General features: G+C 61.2%; 1 protein-coding gene across 2 annotated transcripts in view; it reads right to left on the bottom strand.

The window, feature by feature from the left end:
* Window positions 1-4,991, bottom strand: part of SEZ6L (seizure related 6 homolog like) — a 40,259-nt gene extending 35,268 nt beyond the window's left edge. The window contains exon 1 of one of the 2 annotated variants that reach the window (XM_040577184.1): window positions 4,892-4,991. In XM_040577184.1, coding sequence (XP_040433118.1) covers window positions 4,892-4,958 — 67 coding nt within the window. In that variant the 5' untranslated portion in view covers window positions 4,959-4,991. The remainder of the gene's footprint in view (window positions 1-4,891) is intronic. The other variant, XM_040577183.1, reaches the window with a different exon arrangement.
* Between the last annotated feature and the right edge of the window lie 6,744 nt (window positions 4,992-11,735).

Raw genomic sequence — 11,735 nt, 5'->3', positions numbered from 1 at the left:
ACCGGGGCTGTGCAGTCAGTACAGAGCCCGGCTGCTGATGGCAGTGGGAGGTGAGCAGTGCCCATTGCAATGCTCGCAGGGAGCAGAGGGACCGGGAGCTGCAGACCCTGGGGACGAGGCCAAGCTGGGACCATCGGGGAACATGAAGCAAGTCAGGGACTGGTGGCAAGAACCTCCTCCAATTTCTGAAATCCCCATGGACGAAGTCTGTGAGGGAACGGAGCTGGGCTGCCCAGGGGTCGCTGCGTGGCTCAGAAGTTCGGTGTTTCTCTTCTCCACCCTCCCAGCGGCACAGCTCCTGCAGCAACCACGCCGGAGAAGCAGCAGCACGGGGGCAGCCCACGAGCAGTGCTGCTGTCTTTGCAAGAACAGAAGAAATGTGGGGCTGGGGTGCTGGAGCTGCCCCAGCTCTGCTCCCAGCCCGGTCAGGAGGCAGGAGGCACAGCGTCACCGGGGCATGATAGGGCTGCTCCCCTGGGCCCTGCACCACCAGCCTTAACATCCTTAACAACCGGGCTATTAGCAAGCTGCAGCACCAGACAGGCATCCGGCAGCCTCTCCTGGAAATAAAAGACACTTTCCTTTAGCATCTCGGTGGAAAAGGGCTGCTGCTGCAAAGCCTTTCTCCCTCCTTTCATCCCGGCTGACGCAGGCTGGGGTGGACTCAGGGCTGCAGAGTGAGCAGCTGAGGGCCGGCACCGTACGGGTGTCCCCGGTGCACCAGGTCCGTGCATCACCACGTGCTCGTCAGCATGAAAACTGAGCTTGGGAAGCAGGCTCTTCTGGGAAGGGCCCTGGAAAGCCACGTAAGGTGGCTGCGAGCAGCAGCTGAACCGCACGAACCTGAGTCAGAATGACACGAAATCCCTCCTGGCCCCACGGCAGCCTGCCCGGCGCCATCATCCCTTTTCTTCCTTCCCACCACCTCCGCTCTCCAGGTGCAGCGAATAACCGAGCTCTCCACACCACCAGGACCACGCGGTAAGAGCCTCAGCACCCTCTTGCGCTGGTGCTCCTGGTGTCCCGAGCACCACGTGCCTGGCAGCTCCAGCACTACAGACACAGCACTAGCTCAGCACTGAATTCAGCAATTTCATACTCCTGACAAGAGGGTAAATGCATCCTGATGGACTGGAAAATTGGAAAGCTACTGCTCATGCTTTATTTTCTATAGGCATCTACCCGAACTCCCGCAAGATACATTTATTGGCAGGCTCCAGTTCCAGCCATGTAACTGCGTGTTATGCTAATTAAAATATAGCCTGTGTTTTGTAACAGGATTTCCTTGGAGCATACTTTACTGTTCAGTAATCACTTTCAAATATTTGAAAAATAAAATCCCATCAAGTAAATAACTTTTGGATGGCTCACGGTAGGTTCCTTGTTTTCCAGAACCCCACTGGAACTGGCAGTGCTCATCACCATGACAGAGGATGTAAAACACGCTGATCTGTAAGGCTGCTTGTAGTCTAGATCAAAAGCTGCATGGTATTTAATCATACAGAGCACATTTCATTAAAAAAGAAAATCTGTTTGTACCAAAGGGGATAAAAAAGTGGCACGGAGCTCAGTTCTGTCCCTGAATATCCCCACTGACCAGCTCTGCCCCTACAGAAGGAGGTGGCGTTGTCCCCCCATCCATTTTTAACACCCATGTATAATATAAACGCAGAGTGATGCCTTGCCACACCTCGTGTGTACTGGCTCATCCGTATCTTAGTGTCTATTCTTTTCTGAACCTAGCAGAAGCTGACTTACAGCCACAGTGGCTGGGTTACACACTGATACGCTCTGCACTTCCCTTTTTACAGCGTTTGCTTTTATGAGACCTATACGAGGCATTCTGTACGGCAGGTGAGCACACTTTGCTGAATTAATCCACAGACTGCATCTTCGGGCCCTAATACTTCCGTCACATTCCTCACTCAGTGAGGAATGCATAGAAAAAGTCATTTGTAACGCTGTAAAATCCACAGAGTGCACATTTTACGTAGCATCTTTATGCATTCATGGTAGCTAAAACACGGGAGAAGTAGAGGGCTGAGATGTTAATTCAATTGTATTGCTGCCGATCCAGACTTTACCCGTTCTTTCTGTTCAGGAGCAGAGAAGAAAGAAGAGGCAATTACTATGGCCGCTGACACCTCCCCATGCCTCCACTCCCGCTCTCTGCGGCCCCGCAGCCCCCGGCAGGCTGAGCGTACGCTGTTATCTCCTTCCTTGCGACGGCGCCGCTTGGGGTGCTGCTGGTTGCAGAGGGAGCGCGCCGCGAACTTGTTGCAGACCGCGCTCGGCGCTTCTCGCCGCCGGACACGCCGATTTACGGGTGCATTCTCCCGCAGCGCTGCCCTCGTCCCGCAGCCGGGAGCCGCCGTGCCCTGCCGCTCTGCCGCGACAGCCGTGCACAAACGGGCTGAAGGGGATGAGGAGGGCAAGCGGGGGGGGGGCACAGCGGAGCCTGGCACTCAGCGCCCCCCCCCTTCTGGTGCTCAGCACCCCCCTCCAGTGCTCAGCACCCCCGTTCTGGTGCTCCTGCTCAGGATCCACGGGTTCTGCTGTGGCCCACGGGGGTTTCATGGATCTGCTCCTGGCCTCTGCATCACCAGCATCACCTGCACCACTGTGCCGGGGGTCCCCTGGGGGCCCCGCAGAATGGAGCAGCAGCATTCCTGGCCCCCGCCCCCCCCAAGCCCCAACCCCTGGCTGCACTGCCTGGGTTGCAGGTAGGTGAGGAGCGATGCTGCCAGGAGCTGCTTCCCCACCTCCTCGCTGTTGGCCGAGGTGACTCCACAAGTGCCGAGCACCGAAAAGCCACCGGCAGAGCGAGCGATGGGTGCGCGGCGTGTGGCACCGGCGGCTTCTTCAGAGAAGGAGCCGAAAGGTCAGGCAGATGGAGGGCAAGGAACGGTCCCCCGGCAGGGTCCGGTGCTGCCCCCCACCCGCTCACAGCACACAAAGGGTCCCGTTCGGAGCTGGGGCCACGGCCCCGGCAGGCAGCAGGACCCCCCCGGGCTGGCGCTGCCTGTGCGGAGCTGGGGCTTGCAGCGGTGACTCACTGAGCCTCGCAAGGGGTCAGCTCTTTGTCAGCTCCCTCTCTGCCAACACCGGAGGAGTTCAGTACGCCGCGTTCTCCTACCCTGAGATTGATGACAGATCGTGCTTGCCGTAAGGGCCAAATCCTGCTCCTGAGAAGCGGGGCTGTGCCACTGTTCCCACCGGGAGCTGCCGAGGGGCAGGGGGCCTTCTGCCCCCGGCTGCTGTAAGGCTGGTAGTGCCTTGACTGCCCCTGGCTGGCAGCACCCGGACCCCTTGTCTCCCCCAGCCCCCCTGGGCCCCCCAGCCGGCGGCTGCCCGGGCACGGCTCCCAGCAGAGCTCACCAGCTGCCTGGGCGAGAGCGTTCGTAGCACGGCGGAGAAACGGGTCCTTCTGTGTGTCCCTGGGCTGAAACAGGATGTCGTCAACTGTGAACAGACCCCGGGTCTGATTCCTTAGCACGTACACGCACGGTCATACAGAGAGCACAAACACGTCCAGGTGAGAGGGAAAATGCCACAACCTACACTCATTTCTATTTTGTTACCCAAGAAGAAGGACAGATTCTGTAAACAAAATCTGTGTGGAAGACAGGGTTTAAGACTGAAAAGTCAAAGTCTTTTAGCGCAATCTGGAGACGAGAACAGAAATGAAAGCAAGGCAGGAAGCACTGCACGGCACTCCCGACACCAGGAGCTGTTAATCTTTGCTAAAACCACACCGCCAGCCCTGGAGGTCAGCCTCCCGGGCCCTGCACAAGCGCTGCAGCACAGACAGGCACTGGCCTCTCCAGCTCTCCCTCTGCCCGACCCGCACTGGGAGCAGGAGCCAGCAGCACAGACCCCACCGCCCTGTCCCCGCAGCCTCCCCGGTACCAGCGACCAGAGCGGGCACCGGATTCGCAATCTGGAGGCTCCGTGCCAGTTTGCGGTGACTTTGTCAAGTCACCCGCACACGGGTCCCGGAGCCTATTCTTAGGTCTGTCATCGCAGCGGTGGGAGAGGCGGAGGGAGCCAGTTTGTGTGGAAACGTCAAACACGTGGAAAGCACACGCAGCCCCGCGGTAAGCCACCGCCGCCCCACGGCCACCCCCTCCGCGCCCCGGCCAGTGGGACGGGAACACCCGCCGGGCACCCCGGGGTGGCTGGGACCCAGCACCGGGACAGGGGGCAGCGGGGGCCCTCCTTGTGGGGGGGAAGCAGAAGCAGGGGGGTCCCCCCACCTCCCACTGTGCTGCTGTGCCCTGGGCCCACTCCGGAGAGACCACCCCGGGAATGCCAGCCCTGCACCCTGCCCTGCACCCAGCCCTGCACCGCGCACCCCCGCCGTGGCCTCACCGCCTCCTGGGGGGTCCCGGCTCCGGGGGGGTCTCGGCTCCCGGGGGTGTTCCCGGCTCCCGGGGGGGTCCCGGCTCCCCAGGCACAGCCGCCTTTGGGGCCCGGCCCCCCGGCAGGACGCGGCTGCCGACGGCCCCCGGCTGCCCCCCCCCGGGGCTCCCCGCGGCATCCCGGGAGCTGTCCGCAGGCGCCGTGCTGAGCCGCCGGGACGGGCCGGGACGGGACGGGCCGGGACGGGGCCAGGTCCGTGCGCTCCCAGCCGTGCCAGAAGTTTCCTCCCGGCCGGGGAGCAGCAGAAGCGGGGTGGGGGGGCCAAGGGGACCCCGGGCACGGGGGGTCCCGACCGGTTCCTGCAGCCCCCTCCCTGGTTCGCCCGTCCCCATGCACCCCCCGTCCCCGTCCCCATGCACATCCCGCGGGGGGCGCAGGGCCCCGCACCCCGGCCGTGCCCCGGGAGCCCCGCTCGGTGCTGCAGCCCCAGCCCGGCCCGGCCCGGCCCGGCCCGGCCCGGCCCCCTTACCTGGGCGCGGGGCCGCGGGGCCGCCCAGCAGCAGGGCGAGCAGGCACAGCCCGCGGGGCCCCGGCATCGTGCGGCGGCGGCGGGCGCGGCGGAGCCTCCGCGCTGCTGCTGCTGCTGCTGCGAGCCGTGCCGAGCCGAGCCGAGCCGAGCCGGGCCGGGGGCGGGGACCGGGGGCTGGGGCTGCCGCTGGTGCCGGTGCCGGTGCCGGCGCGGGGGAGCGGGCGCGGCGGAGCGAGGAGCGGAGCGAGGAGCGGAGCGAGGAGCGGAGCCGAGCCGAGCCGAGCCGAGCCGAGCGGCGGGGGAGGGCGCCGGCGGCCGCCCCGGCCCCCGCGCAGCGCCGTGCGCTTCGGCCCCGCCCGCGGCTCCCCGGCCCCCCCCCGCCCGTCCTCCCCCGGCTCCCCCCGGCCCCGGCGCTCTGCCCCCTGCCCCCGGCTCTCCGCAGCCCCCTGCGGCTCCCCCCGGCCGCAGGAGCCTCGGTGCCCCCCAGCCAGGGCAGCGCTCCCCCCGCCCCCAGCCCGCAGGCTCCATCCCTGCCCGCCCCAGCCTCGCTGCCCCTTGTCCCCAAGCCCCCCAGCACCCCAGGCCCCTCTCACAGCCCTGTTGATGCCCAGCCTTGCCCCCTTCCCTCCCTCAAATGCCGGCCTTGGGGAGGGCAGTGGTGCTGGGGGGGGTGATTCGTGCCCCAGTGCCCCCCCCGGGAGCAGTGCTGGAGCCGGGGAAGCCAGGCTGGAAGAGGACAATGCAGCAGGACGATGGGCTCCAGCCGCACGGGGGTTGTTTGTGGAAGCAGAGCCCCCGTATTGTGGGGCTGGCACCTCGGCCGTGGCTGGGCACTGGCGTTCCCTCAGCCCTGCAGCAATAAAAAATAACCCACGGGAAGTCCCTGCCGAGCACCCAGCCCCTGGGCCCCGCGACCTCGCCGCTCGCGGGCAGCATCAGGGGCTGGCTGCTGCCGGGACGCCCCTGCCCACCCCGTCCCACCCGGCCACCGCCAGCGGGGGCGAGCTGGGTGCTCTCAGCGGGCCTCTCCTGCGCCCGCCGGAGCTAGAGGCGGAATTACGCCGGCTTTGGTAGGAACAGAAAGGGAGGCTTCGTTCCCTTGAAGCCACAGATCCAGCCCTGAGACGTTTGCTGTAAGTCACCTTGCAGGGAGAGCTGCCTCGTCCTCCCGGCCCCTTCTGCCTGTCAAACCCAATAGCCAGAACGGTGCCAAGAAGAATGACACGCGTCTAGTATCACAGGATCAAGGCCAGCCGTTCCCCAGCATATCTCCTTTGGTGATGCTGCCATCTGACAAGCCCCTACTACCTGTCAGAGAGCAATTACACCGATTTGGTTACCTCAGCAACAATAACTGCAACCTGGTATCACCACAAACGCCAGCACGCAGCACACATCGTGCCATGAAACCCTCCAAAGCCAGGGTCTGACCCCGCTGCCTTCCCCCCGGGTTGACGGAGCTGCTTTGTGGGGCGCTGGTGGGGCAGGGGCTGCAGCAGCGCGGTGGGAGCAGGCTGCAGGACAGCAGGGCTCTTTGCATTCCCTGTCACTCCCGGCTGCTGCCAGCTGGGAGCACTTGGGCAGCCGGCGAGAGAAGGACAAAATAAGAACAGCCGAGAAATCACCGAGAGGTGCGGTATATTATTTAACACTGTCATTTTCATATACAACATGGGATTCACTTGCCCAGAGGTTTAATTTGGTATAGCAACGCTGTCTGCAGCATAGCGAGAGCTGATCCCTCTCTGCTCCAGCCCCGGCCTCCTTCCCGACACGCAGTTATTAAAGATAAAAGTTGTCGCTCGTTTAGCAGTTTTCCTTGAGTGATTTTTATTGTGTTCATTTGCTTTGTAGTAAACTCCTAAGATAGCCAGATAATAACATCAGCGCCATGGTAACGGGGGGGGGGGGGGGGGGGGGGGGGGAAGAACAAATGGTGTATTTGTAATGCAAAACTGCCCACTAAGTGGCAAAAGTTGTTGGTGCTGGAGAGAGCCAGCAGTGAGCTCCAGCCCCCCCGAGCAGCTCGCAGCTCCCCAGGGCCCGGGGGTCCCCTGCTGCCTCCCCCGGGACCTGGGGCCAGGACCCAGCCCAGGAGCTGCGAGCTGCCGGGGGCAGCGCTGCTGGGCGCAGCCGGGGTGCCAGGGAGGGCAGAGCCCCAGAGGGGCAAGAAAAGGGAAAATTGTTATTGCTCGTTTGGCAGTGCTCAGGGCTGGAAATGTTTCATGGTCAGGAAACCGGGAATTGGAAAAGAAATAAAGAGGAGCATCTCCTGGGGCCATTTTAGTGGGCATCGCTGTAATTAACACCGCGCTCATTGGCAGTTACCTCAGACCTTTGATTAACAGTGAAGAAAATCAATAAGCACACTAAAAATTCAGATAAGTTTCACAGCTAATTTTAATTTCACATTTTAATCGTGTATTAATGTCAATCTTAATTACCATAATTAAGTCAGATGTGACTTAGCAAGAGCAGCTTGGAGATAAGGCGTTACGAGAAGGACGGCGCCTGCCCGCGAGGCAGCGAGTGCCGCTCCCCAGCCTTTGAGACACGGCGGATGAAGGCGTGGAGCGAGCCACCCTGCCCCGCTGTCCCCAGCCTGGCCTGGCTCCTGCTGGCAGTGTCCCCAGCAGTGCCAACAGCAGCACGAGGCCTCTGACCTTCTCTGCCCCTGTTTCAGGCTGCCCGGGTCCCCAGCCACCCCATTGCTTCATCTCCTGGGTGCGCAGCAGCGCAGGGGGGGCTCAGCCCCTCCGTTTCGGCGGTGCCTGCGCTCCGGCTGCCGCAGCCGGTGAGGTCTGCGGGAGCAGCATGGATTCCAAACCACTCGGAAAATCAATCTCTCATTTATTTTCATGATGGTGATGCAAGAGCCCGGCGATGCTGCGTTTGCTCTGCAGTTACACCTATCGATCGCAGCCCCCCCCAGCCTCCTGGGCCTGGTGGGGCAGGAGCGGCGTGGCCGAGGGCAGGCTTTGTGCTGCCGAGCTCGTGCACCGCCCAAGGAGCCCTTGGACACGTCCACCCTGCAGAAAGCTTCCTGCAGCCCAGCAGCATCTGCTTCGTGGCGGTTCAGGACCAAATGCAGCCATCAGAGCCCCCCTGCATCCTCAGGCTGTCGTGGCCACGCCACTGGCAGGGATGCAGCTGGCGCATGGCACGGACGTGGCTGCGGCCCCGTGGCTCCCGCTGGCCGTGCTGAGCCCCACATGCAGGAACAGGCAGGGCTCAGAGCTGGGGTCTGTGTCTGTGTGCCCTGGGTACGGGCAGGGTGCTGCGGGAGTGTCACCCGCGGTGTCTGCTGCTGCGTGACACCGCGTGGGCAGGCTGCGGGGGGCTCGGGGTGCCGGCAGGCCTTGCTGCCTCCTAATCACGGCACGAACCGCGCCGGGTGCCCAGCCGGGAGGAGCGCTAGCAGGCTGACTCACTGGGTTTGAAGCTCGAGCTGATGCTGAAACCCTTGGCTGCCCCCGGTGATTTTATGGACAGTGACACATCCCTGCGCTCCTGTCCCCACCCCTGAAGGCATTGTCTGCAAGGACAGCCAGGTCCTCCCCAGGCTGAAGCATCGCTGATGGCTGCTGGGCAGCTGTGCCAGGGTGATGCAGCTGGGGGGGGGAGCAGAGAGCAAAGCGGGGAGCAGAGAGCAAACTGGGGTGCAGAGAGCAAATTGGGGAGCAGAGAGCGAAGCGGGGAGCAGAGAGCGAAGCAGGGAGCAGAGAGCAAACCCATAAGGGGCTGGGTAGCGGGCAGCTGTGATGCCAGAGTCTGTGTGCAGCAGTTTCTCCCAGTTTGCTCAGATCTCCGCTTTCTGCTACCAGAAACCTCACTGGAGAGTGTCTCAAGCCTTCAGTGCAAGTTCAGTGCCGCCGCCTCCTGCCAGCGCCAGCGCAAAGAGTGCTCCGGTGCCAGGCTCCGGCCCTGAGCGCTTGCTGTGCGCATGGGGCCAGCCTCGTCCCTGCGGCTTCCTCGGGAAGCTTCCTCCTCCTCCGCTGTGTGGTGCCCAGGAGGGGCTTTCAATGGCAGGAGGAAGCAAAAAATAACCTCGACTTGAGATTTGGAAGCTGCTGTCTCCCATAATGACGCTGAATCACGGCTCTGGGGACTGGTCTGCGGGCTTTGCTGACGGGGGGACATCTCTGGTGAGTGGCAATATTGTCCCAGGGCAGAAAAGGCCTTTGTCCCTCAGAAAGAGCAGAGCCACTCCAGCCTTTGGCTTCGGAGTGGGCTGCATCCCTGCTCTGCCTTACAAACACGGGTGCTGAATGGGGGGTTTCAGTTCGAGGCCAGGCTCGGTTCCAGCCCCTTTTAGCGCGTGCCCGCGGGCACAGCTGGGGGCCCTTTCAGGAGGGAAGTCCTTGTTCCTCGTCGACAGAAGAAGACTTTGCCCAGCTCAAAAATAGGCTCTCTGTTGGTGCTCGGAGGGGGCTGAGAGGAACAAAGCGCCGTGGGGAAGGGGGCAGCGTGGCGGGGGGGACAGGGCTGCTTGGATGCTCTGTGGCAGCAGCATCACCCCCACCCCGCACGGCCCCTGCGCGGGTGGCAGCGGGGGCCTGGTGCTGCTGCGGTTCCACAGCTGTACCTCGCCGTGCGCCACCGTCCCTGCGTGTCTGAAGGCTTCGGAGCTGCCATTTCCAGTCTCCGGTCCCAGCAGGGCTTGAATCGAGCCCGAGCTCCAGGTCTGAGCTCTTCACTTCCCAGTCTCAAAGGTCTCTCAGTACAGCTCTGCGTCAACAGTGTGCGTTCGTTTCAGACCCGGTTTTCTCGAAGCCCCCTCTTTCTCCTGCACCAAGACAAAGCCTCCCGCCACCCTGCAAGGGCAGGCTTCAGGGCTCTGCTCCGAGAGCTGCAGGGCTGGGTCCGTGTGGGGCCGGGCAGTGCTGCACCACTCCTAGGTCTTGATGGATGCCGGCCAGCCAAGCACCGGCCCTCTGCACGGGTGTGCAAGGAAAGCTGCCTTCTGCACAGTGCCCACCGACAGCAGATACCCGCTCCATTAAGGCTGTCCTGTCTGGGCCTCCTTCCCTCTATTTATTTCAAAATTGGTATTCATGCCAGGACGCTGCTGGTATTTGCTCATTGCCTGCCATATAAATTGCAAGATAAGTTACTCTGCACCAGATACTGCTACTGACACAGAAAACTAAATCTGTAAATTCATGAGCGCACAGAATTGATGTTGTCTTATCTAGCAATTTTTCCTTAAAAAATAGAAAGAAGTTTTGTTGGAAGTTTTTTGAACAGAGGCAAAATGCAGCAGGTCCATAGCACTGTGCTCTCAGCCTGCAAGAGATGAGTGAACTCTTTGCCCCTGTGTTATTCTGCAGTACTGCATCTAGCCGTTACTTCTTCCCAGGAGGGTGTCCCAGACTCCTTGCTCACTCTGGTGTCTCCCCAGGAGGCACAGCACCATCGCTCAGCACCACCAGCAGGCAGGGATGTGCCAGGAGGGCTCAAGGTGCTGGGAGCACAGCCCTGGGATGGGATGGGATGGGATGGGATGGGATGGGATGGGATGGGATGGGATGGGATGGGTCCTGCCTGGTCAGCTCAGCCCTCAGCACTGAGCAGAGGACAGCATTCTCAATGCTGCTGCCCCAAATAATTTCCCCATGGGAATCCTAAAAGCATGCTCTGAGAAGCTGGGCAGGCAGCAGCCCTCCGTGGTGCCGGCTGTGCGTATCCCTGGGTGCCAGAGCGGGAGGACCTGGCCATCTCTGACGCCGCACTAGCATTAGAAGCAGGTGAGTGGAACGGTTTGGCAATGCAGGCTGGCTCGTGGGGAAATTAGAAGACATAGGGAAGTAAAGGGAACAGGAAAAAAGGAGGAAAGAACAGATTAAAGTTGGCACCAGTAACCATGGCATTATGAAAAACAGATTTTGTCAAACAGCTGATTGTGATCTTTGAAGAGAATATAAATATGATGGAGGGAGGGATGCGAGTGGCTGTTACAGGTTGCTGCAGTGTATTTGATGTGGTATCAAGCAGTACTATCGTGAAAAGCAGCGAGATACAGTATCAGAGCAGTGCATCTCAAGTGGGTTAAGAACAGGCTCATTGACAAATCTCCAAAAACGGCAATGAGGAATCAGCTTCAGATGAAGGAATTATTAATGAATCCTTTAAGAACTGGTGCTTAGCTCTGCCACTGCTTCACATTTCCGTTTATGATCTGCAGGTAAATATAAAATCGCAGGTGATTACGCTTACAAGGAGGAGATTAGCAGGACAGTGAGCTTGGGCAGAGCCGTGCAGCCACGCAGCGTGACCTGGGTCGCAGTGCAGGATGAATTATTCAAACCGGTGTGTTTGAGAGTGTCCAATGCTAAACTCTGTGCCATGAAACGGGGGGTGCCTGGATGGGGGAGCTGTGCTCTGGGAAGCAGCTGGAAGGTCTCAGAGAGCTGAAGGACTGGCTGATCCTTCAGCAATGGCCAGAAAGAGCCAGCGTCTGTACTGAGCCCAGCACACATCGGCACCACCTTGCCCTGGCTTGCTGCAGACCTCTCCTTCTTCCTTTCCCCTGCTCTCTCGAGGGTTTCAGCACGTTCTCAAGCCTCTCCTCTCCCAGTCAGCCCCAGCTCAAGCACTGCAGGGACCCTGCCAGGCGCAGGGCCCTGTCGGGCTCTGGATGGGAGCTGCACCCCAGGAAATGCCCAGGCAGCAGAGCACGGTGCCTGCGGAGCTGCTCCCACGGGGTCAGCCTGGGGGGCAGCACCCGGCATAGGGCACGATAGCGACAGCACCTGCAGCTCCTGCAGGCGCTGGGAACTTTTCTCCAAAGGGAGCAAGAAGTGGAATAGTTTCCTATTTCAACCAGGGCATCGCAAAGAGGCAG

The sequence above is a fragment of the Cygnus olor genome, chromosome 17 (assembly GCF_009769625.2).
Source record: "Cygnus olor isolate bCygOlo1 chromosome 17, bCygOlo1.pri.v2, whole genome shotgun sequence".
Classification (NCBI taxonomy): domain Eukaryota; kingdom Metazoa; phylum Chordata; class Aves; order Anseriformes; family Anatidae; genus Cygnus; species Cygnus olor.
Note: the sequence above shows the minus strand (reverse complement) of the source record. Positions and strands in the feature narration are given on the sequence as shown.